The following is a 26,261-nucleotide window of genomic DNA, read 5'->3' as shown; positions in this document are numbered from 1 at the left end:
GTTCTATTTTTCCCCAAATGATGTTTGCATTCCACCGTGTAGGGCGTGTTGTTGTTGGTGTGACTTTAGTTAAACATTTGTTGTGTTTGTTCTGCTGCAGGCTGTCAGCCAATGACAAGCAGGTGAAGGTGCACCGAGATGAGTCACATGCTTGATCTTTGACCCCAATTCAGGGCTCCAGCCTGAACATCAACACCAGTACTCCCATTGGACCGTGAGCCAAACAGAAGCGGTATGGAGTGCACTGCGGCCGTCTTGTTGCTGGGGCTCCTCTGGGCACTGCTGTGGTTGCTTTACGACAAAAAGAGCAACAAGAGGATGCGTCGTCTCCCTCCAGGACCACTGGCGTTTCCTCTGCTGGGAAACCTGCCTCAAATGGACAAACATGCACCCTTTAAAAGCCTCCTCAAGGTGAGCGCCTGGAAGGTGTATGTGAAGATTGACAATGACAATGATAATGATGAGGATGTGTTGAATTTGAAGCTGAGTGAAACATACGGTCCGGTGATGACCGTGCACCTTGGCTGGCAGCGCGCGGTGGTCCTGGTGGGCTATGAGGCCGTCAAAGAGGCTCTGGTGGACCAGGCTGACGACTTCACGGGAAGAATGCAGCTACCGTTCCTCCACAAAGCCACCAGGGGCTATGGTGAGACAACCTCTGACCTCCTCTTCTGTCTGGTAAAAACTCCATCTTTTCTTTTTCTTTTCAGGATTGGGCATTAGCAACGGCGAGCGCTGGCGCCAGCTGCGCCGTTTCACCCTGACCACCCTCCGAGATTTTGGGATGGGACGTAAGGGGATGGAGGAGTGGATCCAGGAGGAGAGCATACACATGAGGGCCCGCATGGTGAAAAGTGAAGATAATACAAGACATTTACCAACAATTGTACCTTTATAAAGTTAATAATAATGTTCACTTTTAATGGGGTCTCATCGTGCTGGTCTAGTTTGTGCTAAATCGAGCGTGCGGCAGTGTACACACTTTATCTGTTTAATCTTATCTCATCCAGGTGGTGTTTACAAGTCCACCAACAGGCCACTGATGAATCATTCTCCCTGGCACAATAGACACTTCTCTCACTGTATATATCTGTGTAGGTTAAAATGATAGTGTTGTGATGATTTTTACTGAGAAAGGCCAGCAAACTCTAGAAATCATCTATCATCACTCTTTGTTTGCTGCTGTTTTCTAAATGCAAACATTAATGGGCATTTCGGTGACCAAGCTGGCGTCAAAAAATGGATCATATTTGTGTTGTCATGCATCATGAAAATGCAAACGTTTAAAAATAGGTATAAAATTTACATTTAAGAAATTGTGTCTCTGTATTGCTAAAAATGGTCATGCGTCACGTCTCCAACACAACAACAATGGACTATGATGCTGTTGCTCAACTCTAAAGCTTTCAGAAACCTTTTCAGCTCAATTGAGTTCCTTTCCATGTTCCAAAAGTAGTAAAAGGCGAAACATTCCTGCTCGTCTTGTCATGGAGAATTACGTTTGTAGTTCGCGTCCAGCTCGAAAATATACCTGATGATGTCATTGACATCATTCCATGTTGCTTCTACCCCCAATCCAGACACACCTTTTGACCCCACCTTCCTGCTGAGCTGCTCCGTCTCCAATGTGGTGTGCTGCCTGGTCTTTGGACAACGCTTCAACCATGACGACGACGACTTCCTGCAGCTGCTGGCCATCATCAGGGAAATGATCAAGTTTGCATCCAGCCCTCTGGGGCAGGCAAGTGACACATATGAACTAGGGTTGGGTTAAACGATTATTTTTGTAATTGATTAACCTAGAAAATAGTTTTTCGATCGATTAATCTAACAATTCATTTTTAAAAACGATTTGATTCGATTTCGATACGACTATCGATTATCTCCACATAATTTGACATATTTAGCAATTAAAGCTAATTTATCTCCATGAATAAAATGAATATTTTTTATTAACAAGTTCAAAAATGAATTGTATTGAACAATACAACAATAAAATGCACAATAGAATCCTTTAGTAACAAAAAAAGAATAAACTCAACTTTCTTTCAATATATAAAACTATTGTGCAAAAAAACACAATCTGAATCAAAATATAAACATTAAATAAATAAATAAACAGCAGCTCCCATACTTCTGACATCCTATTGTGAGATCTTTTCTTCTCCCCCGACTCCCATTTTTCTTTTTATACTGAATGACGACGTATTGACATGAATTTCTTATGTCAACATATTTTTCCATCGACGTCATCGATGACATTGACGCATTGTCCCAGCCCTAATTTGAACGCATTGCTAAACATTCCAACATTCTAACCCTAACATTCTAACTCTAACTCTTAACAAAACCCTAACCCAAACCTAACGCCACTGCTAACCCTTACCAAATTCCTAACCTTACCACGACCCTTACCAAAACCCCTGACCCCAGTCATAACACTTCTACTTCTCTAGAGCCGAGGGCAAATAAAACAAACAGCTCCAGGCTGCAAATGGCCCAGAAAGATTACCAAAGACTCAGTACTGTGCAGTGAAATTTGGCCTTGACCAAACCCTAACCCCAGTCCTTACCAACCCCACAGCCATAAGCCTAGCCTCAACCAAAACCCCAGCTCTCACCTTGACCAAAATTCGAATCCAAATATAACCAATAATAACATTAATTTTCAACAATCCAACTTTACTCATCATTATTCACAAAGTGTACATTTAAGGACAAGACTCGGCATGTTTTCCACAGATGTACAACATCTTTCCTTGGCTGACTGAGCGCCTGCCAGGCCACCAGCGTAAAGTTTTTGCCCACATAGAAACGGTGAGATCTTTCATCAAGTTCAAGATCCAGCAGCATGAAGACACTCTGGATTCCAGCTCTCCCAGAGACTACATTGACTGCTTCCTCAATCGCATGCAGCAGGTTGGAAAGACCAAGACCCGTCTGACCAGACATACTGTACAACTTAATGCTTTGACTGGTGAAGAGCTCAGAAAGGTAAGTCCACTGCAGGACAAGATCTCAACGGACTTTTTGTCCCCTTAGGAGAAGCATAATGTCTCCAGTGAGTTCTTCTACGACAACCTCGTGGCTACAGTCATGAATCTCTTCCTGGCGGGGACAGAAACCAGCAGCTCCACTATCCGATACGCCCTTAGCGTGTTCATCAAATACCCCGACATACAAGGTCGGTCCCACACACAGTTTACATGTGAGACTTTGGAACAAATATGCATTATTTTATTTATTTGTGCAGAGAAAATGCAGCAGGAGATCGACGCTGTGATTGGACGAGAGCGTTGTCCCAAAATGGAGGACAGGAAGTCCATGCCCTTTACGGATGCAGTCATACATGAGGTGCAGCGTTTTCTGGACATCGTCCCCTTCAGCCTGCCGCACTACACGCTCCATGACGTCTCTTTTAGAGGCTACAACATTCCCAAGGTATTCCTGACTGGACATTCCTGTCTCTCTCCTCTGTCTCTCTTTGATCTCCTGTTGTTGGTGGAATTTATTTGTTTGTTTACAGTGGTTCTCAACTGGTTAGGCTGCAGGACAAGCGGTGACCCAAATTATGGACATTTTTCTACTCAAACGTGTTTGCAACACAACATGAGCTGCTGCAGTGAGTCTCTCTCCTTAGGGCATGCTCTTCTTCAGCAGATATCTGCAGCTGTGTGTTGGACAGACAGCATGTTAGGTCCCCACTCAATGTTCTTCCCCTAAACATGGCACACCCCTCATTGGGACATTACATTATATATCTATCTTTTGACCCCTGCAAGCCTCATTTGGGTTGTGACCAACCAGTTGAGAATCTTCCTCTAATATATTCCGTGGGTATCAGCATCATGTGACATCATGTTGTCCTAACAGGACACCATCATCATCCCCATGTTGCACTCTGTGCTGAAAGATGAGAAGCAGTGGGCGGAGCCTCAGTCCTTTAATCCTCAGCACTTTTTGGACCACAATGGCAACTTTAAGAAGAACCCGGCTTTCATGCCTTTTGCAGCAGGTGTGTGTTGGACTTGTTTATGGATGTGACATTCCACTCTTCTAGGATGATAGTCAACCAATCATTCGGTCCAGTTGTGAGGCCTTTAGGGACCCAGGTTTGCACGCTAGGAACAGGAAATTAATTTGCCACACAATTGTCCACAATGTCTTCCTAAGATGAAGAATTAAGATTCAGGGACAACAAAGGCCTCAAGTTGTCTTGTGTCTCCTGTCCGCAGGAAAAAGAGCTTGTGTCGGGGAATCTCTGGCCCGCGTGGAACTGTTCATCTTCCTCGTGTCCCTGCTGCAACATTTCACCTTTTCCTGTGTCGGAGGTCCAGACAGCATTGACCTCACGCCAGAGTACAGCAGCTTCGCCAACATGCCACGGCAACACCAGCTCATCGCCACGCCTCGCTGACCTCCCACTGTTGCGAATTTTAAATTCCCTCCCGTTTGCTTGCCTTTGTGTGTAAACCACTCAGAGCAGTTGACACGAAGTCATATGAAGACAAATGACACCTGCACCATGGAAAAACTTATTACATAACTTGAGAAATGTATGCTGTGTGCAACACAATGTTCCACTCAAGGGTCCAATCCCCAAAGCTGGCAAGGGACCCAGACGCTTCTCTACCAAGTCATGCACCGCTCTTCTGACAGCACCCCTGATCCTGATACCCAATTTATAAAAATAGGTAATGATAATCACATAGAGACTGTGTCTGTTCCACAGCCTCATAAAGTGATATCTTTTTTTTAAACCTACTAACAATAAAATATATGACTCTCTGACAGTGTTTCAAAAATATATTAATTATTAAATAGAGATTTTGGGGTTGAATACAACTAATTAGTAAGTAAAATATGCATATGCAAAATGTGTGCACGCATTTTGGGTCTAAATTAAGCGAAACAAAACAAAAATGTCAGAATACACATTCAAAAACGTGATATGTAGTATTCTACACTGGTCACTAGGTGTCCCTGTTCGCTAAGCAAAGAGTGCAGAGTCCACATCATATACACTGTACATGTTGGCAGGTCTGCACTAACCATTCATGTCAAATGCATCAATACATGACTGTGTCATCATGGCAGGTTTTATTAAAACTATACAAGATTGAGTTATTTGTAATATACAGTACATTCATTTTTCACCTTCCTGCTTTGTATTAAAAATATTATACACTGATGCCAGCTTAATGATTGAATGAATATTGTGCATATTCTACACTTCATTGTTGTAATTGTGGACACTCAAAGTCCCGAGGCTAGGTTCAAGTGCAGCCCTTGAATGCACCACAAAATATATGTATGTGGACTGGTGTGGTTCACGTGCTTCAGTGCTTTAGTACATGTGTGGGTGCTCACCTGCTGCTAGCATCACAACCACAGTGTTGGGTGGCGCGTGTTAGTGATACCAGATAGAAGAAGTGCAAGCGTCCTCATCGTGTTCCATCCAGTCTGGTGGAGCCACAAGTTCAATGCAGGCCAGCTGGCTCGTCGTTGGCTAAATGTTGGGAAGGTGATATTTGTGCTTCGCTGGCTTCTTGATGTCTGGTGCTGGTGACATGTTGCTGTTTGTTAACTGTGGCAGGTACTGGGCCTGCAGGACACAGGGGTAGTTCTTCTGGTTATGGTGGATGATGAAAGATGATATGTTTTCCCATAGGAAACAATGCGGATAGGAATGATAATGAGCCTTGAGTGTAAATTCTTCACACTCACCCCTGTCTGTCTGCGGCGGGGTCCTTTATCGTGGCGTCTTACAGGACGTTCCCCCTCGCGGACCCAGCCAGAACAGCTGTCATCATGGATGTAGGGCAGCTCCAGCAGCTCCTCGCAGGACAATCTGAGGGAGGGGTCCATCACCAGGCATGACTGTGCAGACATAGAGGGATATTTGTATACTTAATGCTTATCACAACATTAGATATACTTGCATCATCTAAAGCACTGCTTCTCAAATGTCATTAGGTTCGGTGAAGGTGACGGAGGGAGGGGCACTATTCTATATATTATGCTGCCGATTCTGAATGAATCCATTTGAGAGCCAAATCAATGATTAAAGGGTTACATGAGCATGCTCCTAATTTCAGCAGACCTTCATAACATGGAGAGCCTGTGGTGACACACCAGAGAATCGCTTTTCCAATGTTTCCTGGAAGTGAAGACAAGAGAGAGATAACATCAACAATGATATCTTTTGGAGGCACAAAGCCTCAGTGAGGATGGGATCTTACCGTGGTGTCAGGTTCAGGAATATTGACGCCACTAAAGAACACGTTAGACCGGAACACCTGCTGGTGATGAGGAATGAGGTCCCCTGGAAGGAGGAAGAATCGCATGAAGCAGCAGGTGAATATGTGGAGCTATTTTGGGACTGAGTGGGGTACCAAGAGTTTTGCGTATGAGATAGAGCTGGTCCACGTCAGACTTCCCAGGCCAGAGTGGACTTCCGTTAAGCAGCTCAGCAAAGACGCATCCCAGCGCCCACACGTCCACTGGTGGCCCATACTGAGTGTCCCCAACCAGGAGCTCCGGGGCCCGGTACCAGCGGGTTGCCACGTAGTCTGTGTAGTCATCTTCTGGTCCAGCTGAGCACATGCGACAAACAGACACATGTACTTTGCTTACTAAATAACACTATTGTGGAGGGATTACAAGGCCTGCTGAGAGACGACATGCATGGCAACACAACACCGAAACCCAACGCAGGCCGGGTCAACAGTGCACAGAGGGACGCACTAATTGGCTTGATGTGAAGCATTGAAAGTGAGGAGGCTGTGTTGAATAAGTCATTAGTGGCGGTTAATGCACATAAAAGCCACACACACACACAAAAAGGACCTACTCAGTATGCGAGCGAAGCCAAAGTCGCACAACTTGATGACACCGCTTTTGGTAAGGAGGATGTTTTCAGGCTTGACGTCTCGGTGGATGCACTGCAACACACACACACACACACACACACACACAAACACTTCTCGTGTTTTAATACTGACACTCAACACTACACAACTAACACAATCCGTTGATCGATATTTATACACTCTCTCTGGTCGCAACTTCAGGCACATTCTCATGTGATCTAATACAAGAGCCCTGTATCCAACATTGATCCGAGCCTTACATGTTGGCAGATGACCACAGTGTATCCCACCAGACAGCCTCTGTATTTAATGCCGATGAAGATACATACAATTGTAGATACAATTGTGATTGGCTATTATTTATAAATATATTATTTATTAAAAAAAAACATTGACAGACAAGTCTCAAGTATTTTGGTCACAAGGTGTCAGTAATGTTACATTGATGGGACATCATCGTACCACTGCATGGAGTCAGCCATGGCGTGTCCAACATGATCGAGTGAAAAGAAGTTATCCTCCCATTCTGTGTGGAAGTAGTAAGGTTTTGGCTTCTTATTTTGTCCTCCTTCCCCACTCTGTTTGAAACCCTTTCTTAAATTTAGACTAAATAAATTGGAAGCTAACTAGTTAGCTTGGTAGCATGCTAAATCTAAAAGCTGTAGTCGTCTCTTGTGTCCCAGCAGTGATCCCGTGGCCTGTGCCTTAGTGTTCAGCAATGAGGTGACTGTAAGGGTTACAATATGGGGTGTTTTTTCATATTTTGAAAATCATAAAACGGTTTTCTATACTCAATGAAAATATTAAATTCATTAATACTGAATCCTACTGAAGTTCACGTATTGCAAAATCTGCAATCAAATCTGTAACCAATTCACCGCGATAAACGAGTGACAATTGTATATTCTATGAAATGAAAACCCGATTGTCAGAGCTGTTTCTAACCGTTAAATATGAAATTATTACACGCGTCTCTTGGTATGATGCAGTGCAAACTACAACCACAGAAATAATCATATTGTTTCAGTGTAGCTAAATCTAGTTTTATCATATACACTTGTATTTTAAAAACACATCATATAAACCTGTATATACTTTATGAAGCAAGAATTACAGACAATTCTTGTATTAGCTCTTATTAGATGGCAGCCAAGTACAGTATAAAAAGTTAATGAAACAAGCTTATAGATATAATTGATAGACTCAGTCGCATGTGTAATAAAAAAATGACACAGTGGCAAATAAAGGTGAAGGAATACAGTGTATTAGCAGACAAAGTTCCACTAACGTTGTGTTTGTGGCAGAAGTTGACGGCCTGTAGTGTCTGCCATACAATGCTCTTAAGCTGATCCTCAGGAACCCTGTGGAGAACAAGGAACACCAGGAACATCATTGATGATGTTGTGAGGAACATAGCTTTTGAAAAAAAATAGGAAGCGCTGCACCACTTGGACCCCATGTCACCTCAGTAACCCTCAGCCCTGTCGCTACGGTAACAGCGCCTTTGTTTCCAGGGGCGGCTACAGTTTCTGCTGCATGGCCTTGTGGGAGAAAAGGTCGCATGGCCTCAAACAGCTGATCTGACTCTTTTGTGACGTTAGTTTACACAAACAGGGCTCCAAGAAAAGAGCAGGTGCGACATGCTAGCGCACACTGCAAACATGATCAACTTACTAAGCCACACTGCATGACAGGGGCCACTACAGACCTGTAGTCAGGAGTACTTGATTACTTGGGTACTGTCTTGAAAGCTGGAAATATGTCACTTGGTGCTTACTTACAAGGTCAACTGTTCAGGTCACATGTAAACAAAACACACGGTGAACAATCATGATCAATTGTAATTTGTCGTGTTTGTCTCAGGAGTTATTTGCGGCCCGCAGCTTGTTTTTTTTTATTTTTATTACTACATTCATTCATTTAACATAAAATTAAAGGCTGTCCTTAATTTCGTTAAATACGTATAATTTCTTTGCATCTCTACATGGATCGGTTCTAGCCCTATTAAAATATTTAAAATATAGAAATGGCCCCCTGGAATGACAATGACTGACGATATGACTTTTTTTTGGCAATCTTGACCGTTTGGTACAATACAATTGACCCAATTCATTACGACAATTATGAATACCGCAACAATACCACAAAGCTACATATGGATTTCCCAAAGCTACACGGTCTTCAGTTGTACTCACTGTACTTAAATCACACTGGCCTTTTACCCACAAAAGAACCTTCCCAATTGGTCGGGCAGTGGTGGGACCAGCCTGGGTGGAACATCGCACTCACCCTCGTGGATGTTTTTCCAGTTCGTTGAGGACTGTCTGCTCGCAGAACTCAAACACCAGGTGGAGGCGGCGTTTCCTGCGGAAAACCTCCAGTAGGTTGACCAGATTGACGTGTTTCAGTTGCTGCAGGAAGGGCAGAGGGCAAGAGGGTCACAGTATTAGTGGTGTTACCATAAATAATATATCACTATTTGGACACAATGGATACTCAAAGTTCATAAATTGAACACCATTATTTTTTCTCCCCTTTAGAGAATATAATGTATGTTCCTCTTTTAGAGGACTTGAATTGTGAACCAAAGAAATGTTTTCATTTTAGTAATTTGTTTAGTTAGTGAAGCTTGTGAAGAACTTGTCCTGTGCTCACCTTCAGCATGCGTATTTCCCTCAGTGCAATCTTCTTAATGACTGGATCATCTTCAGATTCCACAAACTTCTTGATGGCAACAATCTGGTCTGTGTCTCTGTTTCTGCATTTGAATACCACGCCGTAAGAACCTTCTCCAATTTTGGCCAGTTTCTCGTATTTCTCCATCAGTCAGTGACTTGCTGACACCTTTGAAGCAGTAAAGAATAATTGAATATAAAATATGAATATCAATAAATTTTATGCATGTGACCACAATGATTAGTCAGGTTTGTGAGCTTTTTACTTTAGGAGAATATCTTCATGTGTACAATGATTTTGCAACTTCTTGCCACACTTTCGACTATTTGGAAGAAAACATTGCACAGCTCTGTGATCGCTTAAGTACGCTGCATCCCTTTGAAAGACTTGTAACAGTGTTTGACTTTTGACAGTCTGTTTTTTGTCCCATTTTGGCTGATGAAAAGAAAATGTCTCAGTGTTTGTGCCTGTGCACCACCCTCCCTCATAAGACAAATACACACTATCCGACATCCACTAAACCAGGGGGGCCCAAAGTGCAGATTGGAGGCCATTTGCAGGCCGCAGCTGTTTTTTTTTGTCTTGGCCCTTAACACTTAACAATAACCGGCCATTTTATATGCCGCTTATAGGGTTGCAAGGGTATGCTGGAGCCTATCCCAGCTGACTTTGGGCGAGAGGCGATGTACACCCTGGAATGGTCGCCAGTCAATCACAACAAAATACTATATTAAGAAAAAAAATGTGTATCTAAAGAGAAAGTCATATTTTTTTATGAGAATAATAAAATAATAATAATAAAAAGTAATTCTAGTAGCATGAGGTTGAAATAATGTGTTTTTTTAAGTTATATCGTGAGAAACTGACAAAACTATTTTAGGAAAATTAGGTTGCAAAAAAAGTTATGTTGTGAGAATAAAGTAAAAATTTTATGGGAATAAAGTCAGAACCATAAGCTGAAAGTTTAAAGAAAGTTTTTAAGTCATATTCTAATGAGGAAAAAAGCAAATTTACTTTAATGAATTTGTAATATTCTGAGACAAAAAATAGAAAAATTGTCGTTTTATTTGCACAATTTTGCTTTATTTGTTTACTGATCATAATATTATGAGAAACGAAAAACAAAAATAAATTAGGTTGGATATAAAAACGTGTTAGTTTACAAAATATCATCCTTATCATATTGCATATTGCATTATCCTTTCATTTTTCAGTATGTGGCCTCAGGGGAAGAATTTATCACACTTTAGCTAACCCTGTACGGGGCATTCAAACTCATAGCCTAGAAATGGAAAATGAAGAAAAATCTACTTGACCAAATTGACTAATTCATCATCATTTCTGAGCCTAAGCAATGTAATGTTTGATCGCGCTCTTTAACGGACTACATAAATGACAAAGAAGCAGAATTACAGGTGTACTCACCTGCCCACAATCTGACAGGTACTTCATTGACAAATGAGCAGCCAAATACCTTCGAAACTCCCCCTGGATCAGGCGAACCGTCCTCGGGGGTCTGCCTCTGCTTGTAGGTCAGAATGGCACCAAATTGCCAGGAAACACTCCTCTTCTCCAATGGGCTTCCGTGCTGAAACGTCAGCGTACACAGTGAAAAAGTGACAAACAAATGGCCCCACGGGCTGAGGACGTTTATATTGCATCCTGGTTACAACGCAAATAGAACGTCGACGGTGTAAGACTGCAATTCACAACGTTGTTTACGCACTACTCAGCTCGGTCACAAGACGCCGTTTAATACGAGACAGAAATAAAAACAACATCCACATTATTTAGTAATTCAAATACGTTTAAATACACCCTCTGTGTTTAATATAATATACTTTTTCTAAACCTACACATGCGCACTAGTCTGACATTTGTCCACCAGGGAGCAGCACTAACCCAGTTAATTTTGAACGAAACACCAGTTTGCCTTCACTTATTCCTATTATATATCCTATTATTCTACAAAAAATATCATCCAACTCAACATCATCTCAACTACCAATTTTCAGCCAGGACAGTTACATGTTATTGAAATATTGAGCTATTTCCAGAACGATACCAAAGGTGGAGATTATGGACACAATAGAAATGATATCATGGTATTTCCCAAAGATCATAGAGCATAGATTCCTTATCGGGCGGAAGTGGCTCAGGAGGTAGAGCAGGTTATCCAGAAACCAGAAAGAAAGTTCCATCCTCTCCCCCTTCACCCAGTCACTGTCGCGTCCCCGGGCGAGACACTTCACCCAGCTTGAGTGCAGTGTTGCCCACACTGGTGAATGAATGCAAATGAATGTTTGGTGGTGGTCGGAGAGGCGCAAATTGGCACCCACGTTTCTGTCAGACTACCCCAGGGCAGTTGTAGCTACAGATGCTGTTAACCACTACCAGTGTGTGACTGAGGAGGGAGGAATAATGGGTTTAGCGCCTTGGGTGCCTTGAAAAGCGCTATAAAATCAAATCCATTATTATTATCATCTGTGCTTCTCACAGCCAGATTTGCATGGTACCTGCAGGGGGTGGCTATGATATATTAAAAGGCAATTCTTTCATCTCATTTTTTCAGTGGGAAGTGCAACTGCCATTTTACTATAACTCAGTTGTTGACTCAGTGGAAATGGAAATGTGTCATCTTTGTCTTTGTGTTTGTATTACTGTGGATGTTCCAGGGGATTTTGCCCTGCGTATGCCTCTGTTAAAAAGCACCCATTCAGCGTCACCGTGTAATGAATGGCTTATTCTTTATAGCCCTACAGATGACAAGTGATACCCATGGGAAACAGAAAGGCAAAAAGTGCCACATCAAACAGTGGCAGATTGTAATTTAGTTACCGTATTGCCTTTAAACTGTCACTGAAGTTGACAGACTGGCTTTACTCAGTGAGTCACTTTTACAACTGAAAACATAACAAATGTTGGCAATGTTGTGATTAAAACACAACATTTTTTAACTCAAACAGACAGGTTTCAAAAAGACATGGGAGGACAAGGTATTGATGTCGCCCACTAATGGTCTTTCATGCATATTCCATTTTGTCTTCCCAGGTCTGCGTCAAAGAAGACAATGGTTTCCTCTGTCAAATTTTCACAAACGCAAGGAAAGAAATGTCCGTGTCTTTAGTAGGTTGTGGACCACCACCAGGATCAGCCCTGTTGTCTCCACCTTTTCAAACACAGACACTGGACTTTCACAGCCACCGGGCAAATGCGGTGGTCAGCCAACGAGACGCCAGTACCATGCACGGCTTGTTGACATGTCTGTCATCACCGCCTCTGAGGCAGACAGACAGACAAGCCAAAGGGGTTGGAGGGCAGTGGAGGACAGAGGAGCGCCTCCAGTGCCAACCTAAGCATGTCCGTCCTCATGGCCTGCACAACGTGCCCGAGAAGGCAGGCAGCAGCAGAGCTGCGCTGAAGAGCAGATGTTTAACACTGCTGCTATTAGGCTCATTTCCTGGGCGGAGAGCGCTCTCTATTAGACCAGTAACAGGAACCAGAAAAGGCTGACGAGGAGGAGGGATGAGGTTGGAGGGTGGGTGCAAGAGAAAAGTTAGCTGAGCTCACAAGATCTCACAAATCACTTTGTCACCAGCAAGCTGTGACAAGCAGCCACGGGGAGGCAGAAAGCAGTTAAAAGGAGGTGTGAGGAGGGAGGCTGTGTCCCAGCTAGAAGGCGCAGGCAGGGAGATGCAACAGGCAAGAAAAATCAGGTCAAAGCCAATGGATGGATAGACGGACGTTCATCTCTACTGCTGAGTCTGCAGGACAGAGAAGGTGTGTCAATGTTTGAACAACATTTCTAGTGAATGTTGACTTTGATGGTGACAGAGGAGGACTGCAAGATCACATGCTCAAAAGGGAGAGGAATATATTTTTCATAATGGCCATCTTTGCAACAAACATCACTCTTACTTCTGACTTGGAGTGATTGACCAAGAAGAACCCTCTTTTCCATCTGATTGGCCTGATTGGACTTGACTTTGTGTTAAATACTCCAAAGTGGTGTGTTAACGTGTGTTAAGGAGCAGAGGAAGTATATTTTTTTTGCTGGGCTGAGTCTGTAAAAACATGTGAGGAGAAACAGTCTGGTGAGCTGAACAACGCTGAGCCGACACATGGAGTTTGTCTGCTAGTAGACCATCCAAGTAGAATATACACCATCAGCAGAGGTTTCGCTGGCTTTGACTCACGTTTTTTGTATGTGCGAGCGCTTTGACAGCTCACACGCTCAAAGCTCCAACGTCCGTCTGCCCGCCCTCCACCTGCTCCTGTGCAGAGAGAGAGACACCCAAATGTTAGGAGCTATTCATAGGCGGCACCAGCAGTCCTGAACCTTCTCCACTCTCTACACTGCTTTAATTGTTCTTCTGAGCGTAAACACCTTGCGTCAGTCACACCTTTCCGTGGGTGATTCATTTCATCCAAGGTGGGACGCAGCCAGAAGGGAAGACGTGAGGCAGGACTCAGCCAAGGCACATCTCCAGTGGCACCATGAAGGTGGCCCTCCTGATTGTTGTGGTGGTCTACATGGTAGCCAGAGGGAGCAGCATGTCTACATGTAAGACTTTGGACTTGGAGATGGTGAAGAAGAAGCGCATCGAGGCCATTAGGAGTCAGATTCTCAGCAAGCTGCGTCTGCCCAAAGAGCCTGAGGAGGATCAGACCGAAGATGAGGAGGAGATCCCCCCTACTCTGATCTCGCTCTACAACAGCACCAAGGAGATGCTGAAGGAGCAGCAAGCTCAGGTCCAGACAGACATCTCTATGGAACAAGAGGAGGAGGAGTACTTCGCCAAGGTGCTGCACAAGTTTAACATGACCAGTGAGTACACAATGATATGATTTTACCGCACAGCTAAAAAGATCAAGAGACATTTAAGTGTGAGATATGTTACCTGCCAGTGCCAGCAGCAGTCAATGCTGGATCCGCATCCCATTTTAATCAGTTTCTTTGGTGGTCATGCTTAACCAGGCCAAAGTTTCATGGAAGTTCGTTCAGTAGTTTAAGAGTTACGCTGTGTTGCTGTTAGCCTGCTTGAGTTCAAATCAGTTGCTGACAACATACCCGGCACATTTCATCATAGAACAGCTGGTTGAATGTTCACATTTCAATGCACCACGTGGCTGCAAGTCAATCACAATTTGGCCAACAAATGGTCTCGGCGTGCATAGTAGATGTTCTGATCTCCACCCAACATCTCCAGGCTGCATTGTGGCTTCACAGATCACACAAGCATCTGGCCTGAAGCTTACGCAACCGCTCGCAATCCATAACCATAAACACATCCTAATTTGTTTGTATGCTTCATCGTACATAGCTGTCAGGCGTCCATGCTCTCCTGCTTCTCCAATACTTTAAAAAGGAGGACTCCATCCAAAAGAGAACAAAGGAAGCTTTTAAAATGAAGAAAGACTGTTAACTCGGCTTGAATGGAAAACCAAAAATGGGAAATGAAGACATGGCTTGCACTCTTTCACCCGGCTTCATTCCCGTTCATTTTCTCTCTCCGCTCCTTCGGGATTGGGGGGTTTCCTGTAACTTGAGCATTGGGTTCTCCCATGAATATCCTATCACTTGTTCTCCATCATGGTACTGTTGTGGCCACTTCCCACAGAACCCCCACCCCGCCCTCACCCCACTAGACTTAAGCCTTCACAGTTTAGGCCTCAACCTCTCGCCCAGCTCCTCACTGTGTTTCCTGAGGTTGCTATCAGCGTGTTTGCATGTTGGTGAATGTGATGGGCAGGAAGGAAGGCAGGCCGATGGCCACAGTGATCTCCAGTGACTCAGGTCCGGTGTAAGCGGCGGTGCCCGTGGGGAGCGCATGTTTCCTACCTCTGTGGAATGCCAGAGCATGGCTTCCTTTAGAACAAACCCTCCTTACACGCACCCACTTTGGGCCCCAGCCCAGCACACGAGTGTACGTGTGGAGGAATATTTTGCAATTGTTAAAAAAACACAGAGGAGGGCGTGGGACACGAGCAAAACTTTCTCTGTTCTTTTCATTAACGCTCCTGTTTTTCAATTTGCTGTGCGTTTTTTTACTGGATGACTAACGCTTTCCACAAAGGTCACATCAGCCGTCAGGGAAGCTTTTGTCAGGACTTAATAGTTTTGTTCTGCATTGTGGCTGTGCAAAATTGGACCAATTGGCAGTTACTACCATATCCGTGTCCAAAATCACAATTGTAACATAATCCAAGGGTAACTGAGCTTGTTGGAAAGAGCAAGGCACCGAAGTATCATACCATTCATCGATGACTATGTGGACTTAGAATACATTTGAAAACATCCTACTTAAATTAAATTTATATGCTTAAGCAAGTACACAGTTCCAAGTTTGGACCTTTTATATTCTATCGCCCTAGAGCTATCATCTTTACTAGGAATGCGGTTTACAAAGGCGAAAGAGAAAGTGAAAGAGGGTTGTTAACTGATTAAACTGTGCTTTTTCCACATTTCTGACCTATAAATGTTAAAATGTTGTATTATCATTTTAAAACCTATGCCAAAGTTTAACACGATTTGTGCATTTGGAAGTAAGCCCTGAGAGAAGTTTGGGATGACTCTGAATACTCGGTTTCCGAGAGTTTTTTTCTAACACCGGCTCATTATGACATCACAGTGAGCCTTGTCAGAAGTCACCGGCTCAATGGGCATGCCCGGGTAAAAGCTGTAGGCCTGCTCCTCACCCCCTGCACTATTGTGTCGAAGATTTCACCGTGTTACCACACGGAGCAATTTGTTCACCAACTAACATCAGGCGTTGATTGGAGTTGCAGATTATGGGACTGTTTTGTGAGCATGGGCAAAGCTGGACTATCCGCCAAAATGTTGCTGAAGCCCAATGCCTTGAAGAGTCCGAAGCGCAGGCACTAAATAACAATTTATCAGTGTCCTAACTGTGTCTACTTTGTTTAGGTAAGCGGTTGTCTGTGTAGCATTATAGAATATACATATGCATACGTGCATACAGGGAGCGTCTTACCTCCATGCATGCAAATTACTAGCTCACCAATGTCTGGAGTTGCTAATAGCCTTTTCCATTTTTTCCATAATCGTAGTACCCAAAGCACGGAGAAAATGTGTAATGACCAAATTTTGACCAAAGATTGTCTGCACACAGTAAACGTGGACCTACGTTACCACTCTTGAGTTCATACAGAATATGTCGAGGTGCTTAATAAAGCATTTAAACCCAACATTATTCAACACAGACTGGGGCTGGTCAACTTTTCTGTTATAGCTAGACGTCTCATCCTGTGGGGGTTTGTCATGTAACGCTGCTTCAAATACACGATGAGTTTGTTTGTATTAAAACTCCCTGGTTCTGTGCCACTACAGGAAACTTGTGCATGACAAGCACTCAGCTGCAATGTGAAAAATACACACATTCAACATCACTCCTACTCCATGCTTAACACGTTAGTACACGTTGTTGCTGTGATCACCCACAATGCTCCTCTCATTAATGCTAGACTACCTGTTTAAAACAATTATTTCTAGAAAAAAAACTGTTCTGTCAGAGCAATACAATCTCGCAGGAAATATGGGCTGCTCATGTCAACTGCAAGCTACTTGGATTGTTTACAACAAATTATTTCTTATTCATGTTCATATGTTAAACCCAGATGGGAAAACAGTACAGTGAAACAACAAGACTGATGTGGTCTAAGAATGCAGATAGACATATAAGAGGCGTTATTTTCACCTGCAAAAGTCACTTTGGCTGACGCAGAGGACACGCTTACACAGATGTTTGATCATCTTATTTCATGCCTATTGCAACACACCATGCTCACACACACGATTGGAGCAAATGATTTAAACAGCATGACCGTTATTCGCAAAAATAATATTGATTATGTGCCCTCCAAAAGTCTGCCCCTAGGTCACATGGTTGCAACACAGCCATCTGTTTAAACAACAACAAATGTCAATAAGGGCATTTATTGTGACGTCAGTCATGCTACGGGTGGACATGATGGCATGTTTAATTCATGTGTGAGATGATGTCACTGATGGGGGGTGGGGGTATCTGCTGGAATCTGCTTCCTCCCACTAGTAATTACGGAGCTGCCTCCCTACCTGTCACAACAGCTGTCCGCCATCTTACCTGCGGCTCAGCGCTCAAATCATCCCACACCTAAGCACCTGTGTGTGTGCATATGTGTTAGCTGCCGGAGCGTGCATGAGCGTGGAGGTAAAAGGCATGCAAGCTGTGATCACTAGACAAGTGCAATCAAAGGTTAATTAAAAAGTAGAAGTGACGACTGGCAGATAATATGCCTCAGAGGGGAAGTGACCTCATTTCCTGTTTCACTTCACTTCTCTAACCCTTCACACAATTGTCTCACTTTACTCAAGCCGGCCTGATGTGCTCAGTCATTGGTCGCGTTCACTTCCATTCACTAGCCATGCTCTGGCATGGGTGGGACCCCGCAGATGTCATCTGCTTTCCCCTCAAAACCCACAACAGCTCTTTCAGGTTTCTGCTCAGTTTTTCATGTCAGGGCGCCAGCACTTATTCTGGTAACTGTTACACAAGTAGACCCGGGATCTCGGATCCCGGATCCAAGTCCGAGAAGTATGTGAGGCTTGCCGTCAAAAAGTCACCCCTGGACTGGAGAGCGGAGAATCATAGCTTTGGCATTCCCAAGCAAAATAGAAGATTTGGGCCGGAGCCAGACTCAGGCAGCATTGATAAACATTCCACCACCAGCCCCCCTTTCCCACACGCCTTTACTACTCTGTTAGACTCCTCCATACATTCTTTACTTTGCTTCTTCTTCAACCTCTTTGTGCCTACAAGTTCAACCTTCACTCAGTTTTATCTTTTCAAAGCTGTAGATTTATGGCACGGTGCTGGCTCCTGCCTTCTGTCACACTCTGTGGGGGGGGTGTTCCTGCTATCAAAAAAAGTAGGAAGAAAACAAGACCCTCTTTCTTTATGGTCTACTTTGCTACAGGTGGAATCGATTCATATTTGGCCACAGCCACACTCTGTGTGCACTTATTCAATTTTGCTAATGTGTGTGCGCAGCTGGGAAAGACATTTGGGATTATGAAAACAGTTATGTCATGCACATGCATGCATTTGAGGTGGCAGTGGTCCACAGTGAGGAATGCTCCAACGTTACCAATCTGCTAATGCAATAAATTGGAATTACAAATACATTGTTACTATGGTGGTGCATAGCAACAACAAGGCGACCTTTTATGCTCATTTTTTGGCCCTTTGTGGACTCTTAGAGCAGCTACACACGATAACCAGCATAACAAGCTTTCTAGATCTCCACCTGCACCTATTCAGCCATATTTCTTTGGGTTACCTGGTTTTAATGGATTCCACCCACAGCCCGCCTCCAGCCATGCCCACTCTACTGTGGTTGGTCACACTGCCGAGTGCATACAAAACACTTCCGGTTTGTGCCGCTAATTTCACTAGAGATAATAAACAGTATAAGAGCTGATAATAAACTGCGATTTCACCCACTGCGAGTGCATATGAAGACTTCCGTTTTGTGCTGGAAAAGGTCTGCTTTTAGAAACAACAACTTTCAAGGATACCGTAATGTATATAAAGTATACAACAATATTTCTTTATGTCATTACTGAAATGATTTTTTCTCTTTTTTTCCCCAGAAAAAAATGACTTGGACACCACCAAGAAGTCTAAAAGTGTCTCCCTGTTCTTCAACATCTCTGAGATTCGGGCAAGTGTGGGCGATTACCGCCTGCTCACCTCCGCTGAGCTGCGGATGCTCATCAAGCAGCCGGCGATACCAGACGAGCAGCGGGTTGAGCTGTACCATGGTGTGGGGGCATCTGCGCGATACCTGGCTTCCCGTTTCGTCACCAACCAATGGAAAGACAAGTGGTTGTCCTTTGATGTCACAGAGACCTTACAGGACTGGATGAAAGGCAATGGTGAGTTGGAGATATTAAACCTTGTCAACCTTTACGCCACTAACATTTGAAATCATGTTTCTCATTTGGTTTGGCAGAAGATGAGCAGGGATTTGAACTTCGGCTCTTCTGCGAGTGCAGTCAGAGGACCACCGATGCCACTTTTAGCTTTTCCATCTCGGGGATCGACAATGATCGGAGCGACATTGGAATGTTAAAGCAGATGACACAACAGCCACCTTACATCCTGACCATGTCCATCCCACAAAACGCCAGCAGCCACCTCACATCACGCAAGAGACGTGCCACGGACACCAGGGACACCTGCACGGCGTAAGTCGGTGTTCCAACCTGCATAGGGATAGCCCCATTTTCAGCACAATACGGCTGGGTTTGCCACGGTCCAATTTAAAAGCAGTAATGAGACATCCTAGCGACCACAGTATGGCAACTTTTAATAGACATGTTTTCCATGCAGCCAGACTGAGACCTGCTGTGTGAGGAGCCTGTACATCGACTTCAGGAAAGATTTGGGCTGGAAGTGGATCCACAGGCCGACCGGCTACCATGCCAACTACTGCATGGGCTCCTGCACCTACATCTGGAATGCTGAAAACAAATACTCCCAGGTAGGGAATAACATAGTGCCGTGGGTAGGAGTCCACGTCCAGTGGATTTCAGTGGATTATTGTACCTGCACTACATTACCGGAATAAGCATCAGTTGTTCAATATATTCTGTGATGTTCTTCAGATTCTGGCCTTGTACAAACACCACAACCCTGGAGCCTCAGCCCAGCCATGCTGCGTCCCTCAGGCACTGGAACCACTTCCGATTCTTTACTACGTTGGCAGGCAACACAAGGTAAATGCACACTTGTTTTCACTTTGAACATGGCAGCACTTGTGTACTGAATTTAATATTGTTGACTTTCAGGTGGAGCAGCTGTCCAACATGATCGTCAAGTCCTGTAAATGCAGCTAAAGCTAAGCGCTACACTGACAAGACATGGAAGACTCCTGCTTTGGGAACACTGAAGGTGAAAATGTAAGAGTTGATATGAAGAACTTACTATTCCTCCTGGGAGTCACCTCGCCGTGTTGGACTGACATCATGAACTCAGTGATTATATTGTCTATAGATTTTTTAACATTACAGTTGTGATTAATTTATTTGTTGGACGGACAGACGTGTACAGGTGTCACACCAGGACTAAAGTGATATCCATGGAAAGACGAAATTATGATGTTGGACAGTGTTGTGCTTTTCCTGGATGTCATTTTTTGGCATGGAAAACAGCTGTTGTTGGGGGGTTTTCCCAGAGGACATCACTGCAGGCGTGTTTGCAGACCTGCACTATAAAGGACAGCAGGTGAGTGCGGGGACTGTCACATAGTGGAAACTCCCTCTGACAGCTTTTACTTTTGTCAAACCATGTAAAGTCTTTTTATATTGTTTGTTATCATGATTGAATGTCAGATTGTACAAATGAAGCTTTCCACGTTGTGCCCCCCCACCTCATTTAGACCGCCATAGCCAGTTTTATTGCCTTATGTTTCAGGTTTGTAGTTTTATCTAACACATGAGACTTTTTTGCACATTTCACTCGTTGCAGAGTCATGTGCTTTAGGAATAAAGCGACATTGTTTTACAATGCACTTCATGTTTGAATGTTGTTGTAAATATAAATAAGAAAATAAACACTGATGTTACATGATCACATCAGAGGTGTGTTGATGTACTTCTGTCAGGAGTGAAGTGTGCCTGGGGAAAAATTCAGTGTACCCTTGGAATGCAGTAGATCACCACACAATGCCTTTTCATGCCCTTTTACTCTACATGGCAGCCATCTCAGGCCGCTAACATTCCTGGATGCACAGCACCATTCCTGGCGTGGCCAACTCAAAAGATTTTGGGTGCGTGCCATGGCAACATTTTTACTACTTGCATGCACCATGTTCATCCTCCTCTCCACTCCCACCCAGGGGCCCCACCTCTATGTCTCAGAACTCTAGGGATTACTGGCAGCCCGTGAGGCTGGAGTGGGAATGAGGTGCGCAGGTCCAGACCCGTCGGTAAGGCTCAGACTTTGGGGCCGTGACTACATGGAAAATTCAACACACATACAGCATACATGATGATGAAAACAGTGAACCCGCTGACACGTGGCCCCCAAGCACCTTACTTACGTAAGCTGCATGCCTTTGGATGTTCATGTTGCTGGGTTACTTTCATTGACAAACAGTTTTCGTCATAGTTTTCATCAATAACCTTGGCTGAAAAACGAGACTATAGCTAATCAGAACAAATGCATGTTGACAAGAACTATGACAGGAATATTGTACATCCCATCACAGCGACTTTAGCAGAATTTTTGTGAGGGCTGTAAGAGTTTCCACCTCTGCAGCCATGCTATCCATCCATCCATCCATCCATCCATCTTCATCCGAATATCCGGGGTTAGGTCATGGGGCAGCAGGAAAAGCAGAGAAGACCAGAGATCCTGCTCCACAGAGGAGGCCAGTTGAAAAACAGCCTTCCAATGTGTTCTGGGGTTTTATCAAGGCCTTCTGCTGGTCGGACATACCCTGAACACCTGACCAAATTGTTGTGCCTTGCCCTTTGGGTCACAATCCACAACAATATGGTATGCTACAATATTATTACAAGTTACATGTTGCAACATGCCGACAATGAGGAGAAGGAAGAGCAGACCAACGGGCACATTTCACGTTGACAGTATTGAGAACAAGATATGGTGTCATCCATGTGGAGTGATTATCATTGCTAAGAAGACACATCTGCCGTCATCTGAACAAGTGAAGAGAAGTGACAAGTTTCACAATAATCTGTATACATAAATCCCGATCCAATATTGATATTGGATATCGCCTGCATCACAAATATCCGATATTGGCACTCAGAAACGAGCAGTAGATTACAGACTGCATCCCACCACGTCTATCCAGTAGTGAGCAGATATAGCCGATATGATGAAAACGTTTACTAAAGTGCTAACAAAATAGCAAGGAGCAGGAATGATATCGGCTGTGTGACAGTAAAAAGACAAAAGACATAGAAACTTGTCATGCACAAATTTCCCATGTTAGGGTTTTCCCATGCTGGCAAGTATTAATATGACCAACCTCATCTCATCGCAAGCCCTGTTCTGGGTGAGCAATGTTGGGTTTAAACATTTCTTTGAGCACCTCAAGCTGGTAGCTCATGCCAAGCTGCCACTACATTGCAGATGAAAATATACCCCACGTGCCCAAAGAAGTAAACAAGTGAGTTTTTTCCTCATACCTTTTGTTGTCTGAGTAATATCACTCAATCGAGCCTTTTCTGACATTACATACTACAAAGTAAGTCATAAAAGTATGTATGAGTCGTGCTTTTCTAATATTCCACACTACACAATACATTTTTAAAAATGTATGTATGATTCATGAGGATATTGACAATATCGACATTGGACAATATTCACGGGTTAGGATCAGGTATCGAATCAGAAGTGAAGTTGTATCAGGACCCGCCAAAAATTGTATTACAGATGCCTAGTGCATTATGCAGAGTTGGTTAATTACATCATACAATTGTTTTATTGTGTGAAAAAAAATCATGTAGCTGGTTTCAAGAAAAAAGTAACTCATCTTTTATATATTTATTCAAATTTTAAAATAATAAAGACATTTTGTCTAAACATCATTTAGAAGACTAAAGAATGTCGAAAACTACATCACAAACGGCAATCAAAACTAACCCTGCTGCTAACAAGGTGACAGTGATCTGTGCTGTCTTGTTCCAAAGCTGGTCATGTTACCTAGAATTCCTAAGGAGTGTGCCTCCAGCGAGCAGACTCTTTGAGGGCAACAAACAACGTCAAACTAAACAAGACGAGATCTGTTGCCAGGTTTTACATTTTACCAGTGTTGAGGTACATGATGTTCTTGTGGTGCCTTGGCAGGGCAGATGTAATTGGAATGTTACAAGGAGAAAAAGGGATAATTAGCACACCACAACAAGCTAAACACAAGCTTTTTTTTGGGGGGGGGGGGGGGGGGGGGGGCATGAAGCAATGAAACTGGCCTTGAAGAGGGCAGCAAGCTCTTCATGCAATGACTAAGCAAGCCAATGTCATGAGGCTCATAAATCTGTCACTGTGTAAATGCAACGCTCCCAGAGGGGAGTTAAACTCAAGTGGGCTCATCCTTTAAGGCAACGCTCCTTTCTCAGCAGCTGCTTCCTGACAGGTCCTCTGTCTATTGATGGAGGCCACAAAAAGCTGCTGACACGATCCGGAGTGTGTGGACAAAAGGGGTGACTCTTGAAACTGTGTTTTCACTTAATGGCAGTGAAGCAGGTGTTCTGTCAACACTAATATCAGTTTACAATTCAATTTATCTGCACTTCAAAACACAGTTGAACTCTAAAATAGAACACAATCTGTTCCGGGACACTTGGTTGTACCATATTGGATCCTTTAAAACATCTGTGTTCTGCGCTTCCTCCTTTGTCAACTGCTGTAACTGAAATGTAACTCAGCCCAGCACATTTTTACCTGCTGACTATGAAAGCTAATCACACAAACATGTGAGCTGATTTGATACATCCCAGGTCTCAGAAAAGTTATTTTTGGCTTTGTGACTCATCACCAGGTTGGACAGCAACAGGCTATCGGCGAGGTGTAATTCCTGAGTAGCACACTTTGATGCCTTGCTGCAGCTGCCAGCTGGCCAGGCGTCATTGGCTCCGCCAAGCGCAGTGCGAAGTTGATGTTTTATCCGTTTGTTTGTCTGTTTGTCTTCAAAATAACTTTTCTGAAATTGTCAGAAATGGAATATGGAATAGCTGAACAAATTTAGGGGTGATCCGGATGACTGTCTGGATTGGGAATTTTTCAAAGCATTCATTAACATTGCAACTTTTTTCACATTTGTGCAAATAACTCCACAAAAAATGGTCAAAGCACTTGGAAAAAAATACAGGACAAGTTTCCAACATTCATTCATTTTCTACCGCTTATCCTCACGAGGGTCACGGGCGTGCTGGAGCCTATCCCAGCTGTTTTCGGGCAAGAGGTGGGGTACACCCTGGACTGGTGGCCAGCCAATCCCAGGGCACGTATAGACAAACAACCATTCACACTCACATTCATGGACAATTTGGAGTGGTCAATTAACCTAGCATGTTTTTGGAATGTGGGAGGAAACCGGAGTACCCGGTGAAAACACACGCATGCACGGGGAGAACATGCAAACTCCACACAGAGATGGCTGAGGGTGGAATTGAACTCAGGTCTCCTAGCTGTGAGTCCTGCGTGCTAACCACTTCTCCGCCGTGCAGCCAAGTTTCCAACGTGTTCTACAAAATTTCAAAGACTGATTAAAAAAATGTAGGATTATTATTTTGGTGTGAATTACAATATGGGGGGAACTGTGGCACTTAATAGAGCGCTTTTCAAGTTATTTCTACATGTTGCAGCACACATGGCAGCCATACGCTTGTTCTAAAATGACCTTTGACCAGCTCACATGGCATCTTCAAGACAATACCAACTAAATTCACTAGTTTTCTTGTGTCAGTAGGCGTGTCCCTAGTCCACCTTCCATCACCTCCCCCCTTCCCTACACCACACCTGCCGTTTACTGCGAGATGGTTGTCGCACTTTTTGACGGCCCCGTCGTATTTCCATTCTTCACTTATTCTCTTAAATCTCTTAGCCAAAGACTGGCAGCTCTTTGAAGACACACACGGACCATTGTGAGTCATCACCAGAACAAAACATGACGGGCAATGGAGGTAGAAAACACAAATGAAGGCGAGATGACAGTTAAAGACCACACAGATGTGCTTTTTAGACACACAGGTTTCGCGTTCTTGTCCAAACATCTTGTTAATGTTAGCTGTGTGCACCTTCATGTCATCATCATGATCAGGGTGTCCTCATGGAGCCACATGGGATGAAACAAAAGTCTCTTCAAAGTGAAAAGTACAAAGGAAAAGTATGCCTGAGTGCTTAGAAAACAAACTGTTCTGACTCACTCTCCGACAAAGAAATGTTTGCTAAAAAAGGGAAGACGCCAATTACATCTGGGGACTGGCTCCTCTCAGTCCCGCCCCCAGTTCCATCGTTTGACTCTGCGGTCTTCGTCCTGCTTTCAGATTAATAAAGGTGGGATCTGGCCGTAGTAAACAGCAACTGGACTGGAATAAGGCTCACATTAGAAGATGATGTATGAACACAAGTCTCACACTAAGACTTGACCTTGGTAGTGTCCTACAAGTAACCATGGCAATGGACAAAACAACATACATGGAGGAGAAGCTTCAAACTTTTTGGACTGGTTGCCAGCCAATCCCAGGGCACATATAGACAAACAACCATTCACACTCACATTCATACCTATGGACAATTTGGAGTGGCCAATTAACCTAGCATGTTTTTGGAATGGGGGAGAAAACCGGAGTACCCGGAAAAAACCCACGCATGCACGGGGAGAACATGCAAACTCCACACAGATAGTGGCATCAAATGGGGGTCTCCTAGCTGTGTGGCCTGCGCACTAACCACTCATCAGCTGTGCAGCCCCCTATATAACATTCGCCTTTATTTATCAGCCTCTGTACCACCATGTGTGCATGCTAAGAGACAATCACCCTTGCTGATGTTGTTCCAAGACAGCCCAAAGCGCATTTTACCAGTCAAACTCAACTGTTGAGGGCATTGCAATTAAGTAATTTTGCCATGCTAACATGCCATTATTCATCACTTTGCTCTCAGACATACACACAAA

General features: G+C 43.8%; 3 protein-coding genes across 5 annotated transcripts in view; 2 read left to right on the top strand and 1 right to left on the bottom strand.

The window, feature by feature from the left end:
- The first annotated feature begins 181 nt into the window (after positions 1-181).
- On the top strand, positions 182-4,788 carry LOC131134923 (cytochrome P450 2F3-like). Of its 2 annotated transcripts, XM_058080628.1 has the most exons (9): positions 182-411; positions 484-646; positions 711-854; positions 1,581-1,741; positions 2,743-2,919; positions 3,043-3,184; positions 3,254-3,441; positions 3,874-4,015; positions 4,236-4,788. In XM_058080628.1, exons 1-9 carry the CDS (start codon positions 235-237, stop codon positions 4,415-4,417), a joined length of 1,476 nt encoding a protein of 491 aa, XP_057936611.1. In that variant the 5' UTR covers positions 182-234; the 3' UTR covers positions 4,418-4,788. The 2 variants fall into 2 exon arrangements, with proteins under 2 accessions (XP_057936611.1, XP_057936612.1); XM_058080629.1 differs by lacking the exon at positions 711-854.
- A 307-nt stretch (positions 4,789-5,095) lies between these two features.
- The window catches only part of LOC131134926 (cyclin-dependent kinase-like 1), a 31,874-nt gene continuing 10,708 nt past the window's right edge, over positions 5,096-26,261 (bottom strand). Inside the window, exons 1-12 of one of the 2 annotated variants that reach the window (XM_058080632.1) lie at positions 13,936-14,093; positions 13,745-13,822; positions 11,023-11,136; positions 9,528-9,716; positions 9,162-9,283; positions 8,161-8,233; positions 6,854-6,944; positions 6,396-6,596; positions 6,243-6,325; positions 6,104-6,160; positions 5,728-5,880; positions 5,096-5,605 (exon numbers count right to left, since the gene is read on the bottom strand). In XM_058080632.1, coding sequence (XP_057936615.1) covers positions 5,510-5,605; positions 5,728-5,880; positions 6,104-6,160; positions 6,243-6,325; positions 6,396-6,596; positions 6,854-6,944; positions 8,161-8,233; positions 9,162-9,283; positions 9,528-9,695 — 1,044 coding nt within the window. In that variant the 5' untranslated portion in view covers positions 9,696-9,716; positions 11,023-11,136; positions 13,745-13,822; positions 13,936-14,093 and the 3' untranslated portion in view covers positions 5,096-5,509. Of the gene's footprint in view, positions 5,606-5,727; positions 5,881-6,103; positions 6,161-6,242; positions 6,326-6,395; positions 6,597-6,853; positions 6,945-8,160; positions 8,234-9,161; positions 9,284-9,527; positions 9,717-11,022; positions 11,137-13,744; positions 13,823-13,935; positions 14,094-26,261 lie in introns of those variants that run through there. The other variant, XM_058080634.1, reaches the window with a different exon arrangement.
- tgfb1a (transforming growth factor, beta 1a) lies at positions 13,084-21,165 on the top strand. The gene is made up of 6 exons (XM_058080631.1): positions 13,084-14,376; positions 19,201-19,485; positions 19,563-19,797; positions 19,943-20,093; positions 20,218-20,328; positions 20,401-21,165. Exons 1-6 carry the CDS (start codon positions 14,046-14,048, stop codon positions 20,446-20,448), a joined length of 1,161 nt encoding a protein of 386 aa, XP_057936614.1. The 5' UTR covers positions 13,084-14,045; the 3' UTR covers positions 20,449-21,165.

Source organism: Doryrhamphus excisus, chromosome 8 (assembly GCF_030265055.1).
Source record: "Doryrhamphus excisus isolate RoL2022-K1 chromosome 8, RoL_Dexc_1.0, whole genome shotgun sequence".
NCBI classification, from domain to species: domain Eukaryota; kingdom Metazoa; phylum Chordata; class Actinopteri; order Syngnathiformes; family Syngnathidae; genus Doryrhamphus; species Doryrhamphus excisus.
The sequence above is the reverse complement of the archived record's forward strand: the minus strand, read 5'-3'. Positions and strand labels throughout refer to the sequence as shown.

Excerpts from the sequence above, each read along its gene's own strand:
- LOC131134923 (XM_058080628.1), top strand. The coding sequence starts at position 235 with ATGGAGTGCACTGCGGCCGTCTTGTTGCTGGGGCTCCTCTGGGCACTG. Across the intron at positions 855-1,580 it reads GAGGGCCCGCATGGTGAAAA|ACACACCTTTTGACCCCACC; the intron begins GTGAAGATAATA and ends CCCCCAATCCAG. Across the intron at positions 1,742-2,742 it reads CATCCAGCCCTCTGGGGCAG|ATGTACAACATCTTTCCTTG; the intron begins GCAAGTGACACA and ends TGTTTTCCACAG.
- tgfb1a (XM_058080631.1), top strand. The coding sequence starts at position 14,046 with ATGAAGGTGGCCCTCCTGATTGTTGTGGTGGTCTACATGGTAGCCAGA. Across the intron at positions 19,486-19,562 it reads GGACTGGATGAAAGGCAATG|AAGATGAGCAGGGATTTGAA; the intron begins GTGAGTTGGAGA and ends TTGGTTTGGCAG. Across the intron at positions 20,329-20,400 it reads ACGTTGGCAGGCAACACAAG|GTGGAGCAGCTGTCCAACAT; the intron begins GTAAATGCACAC and ends GTTGACTTTCAG.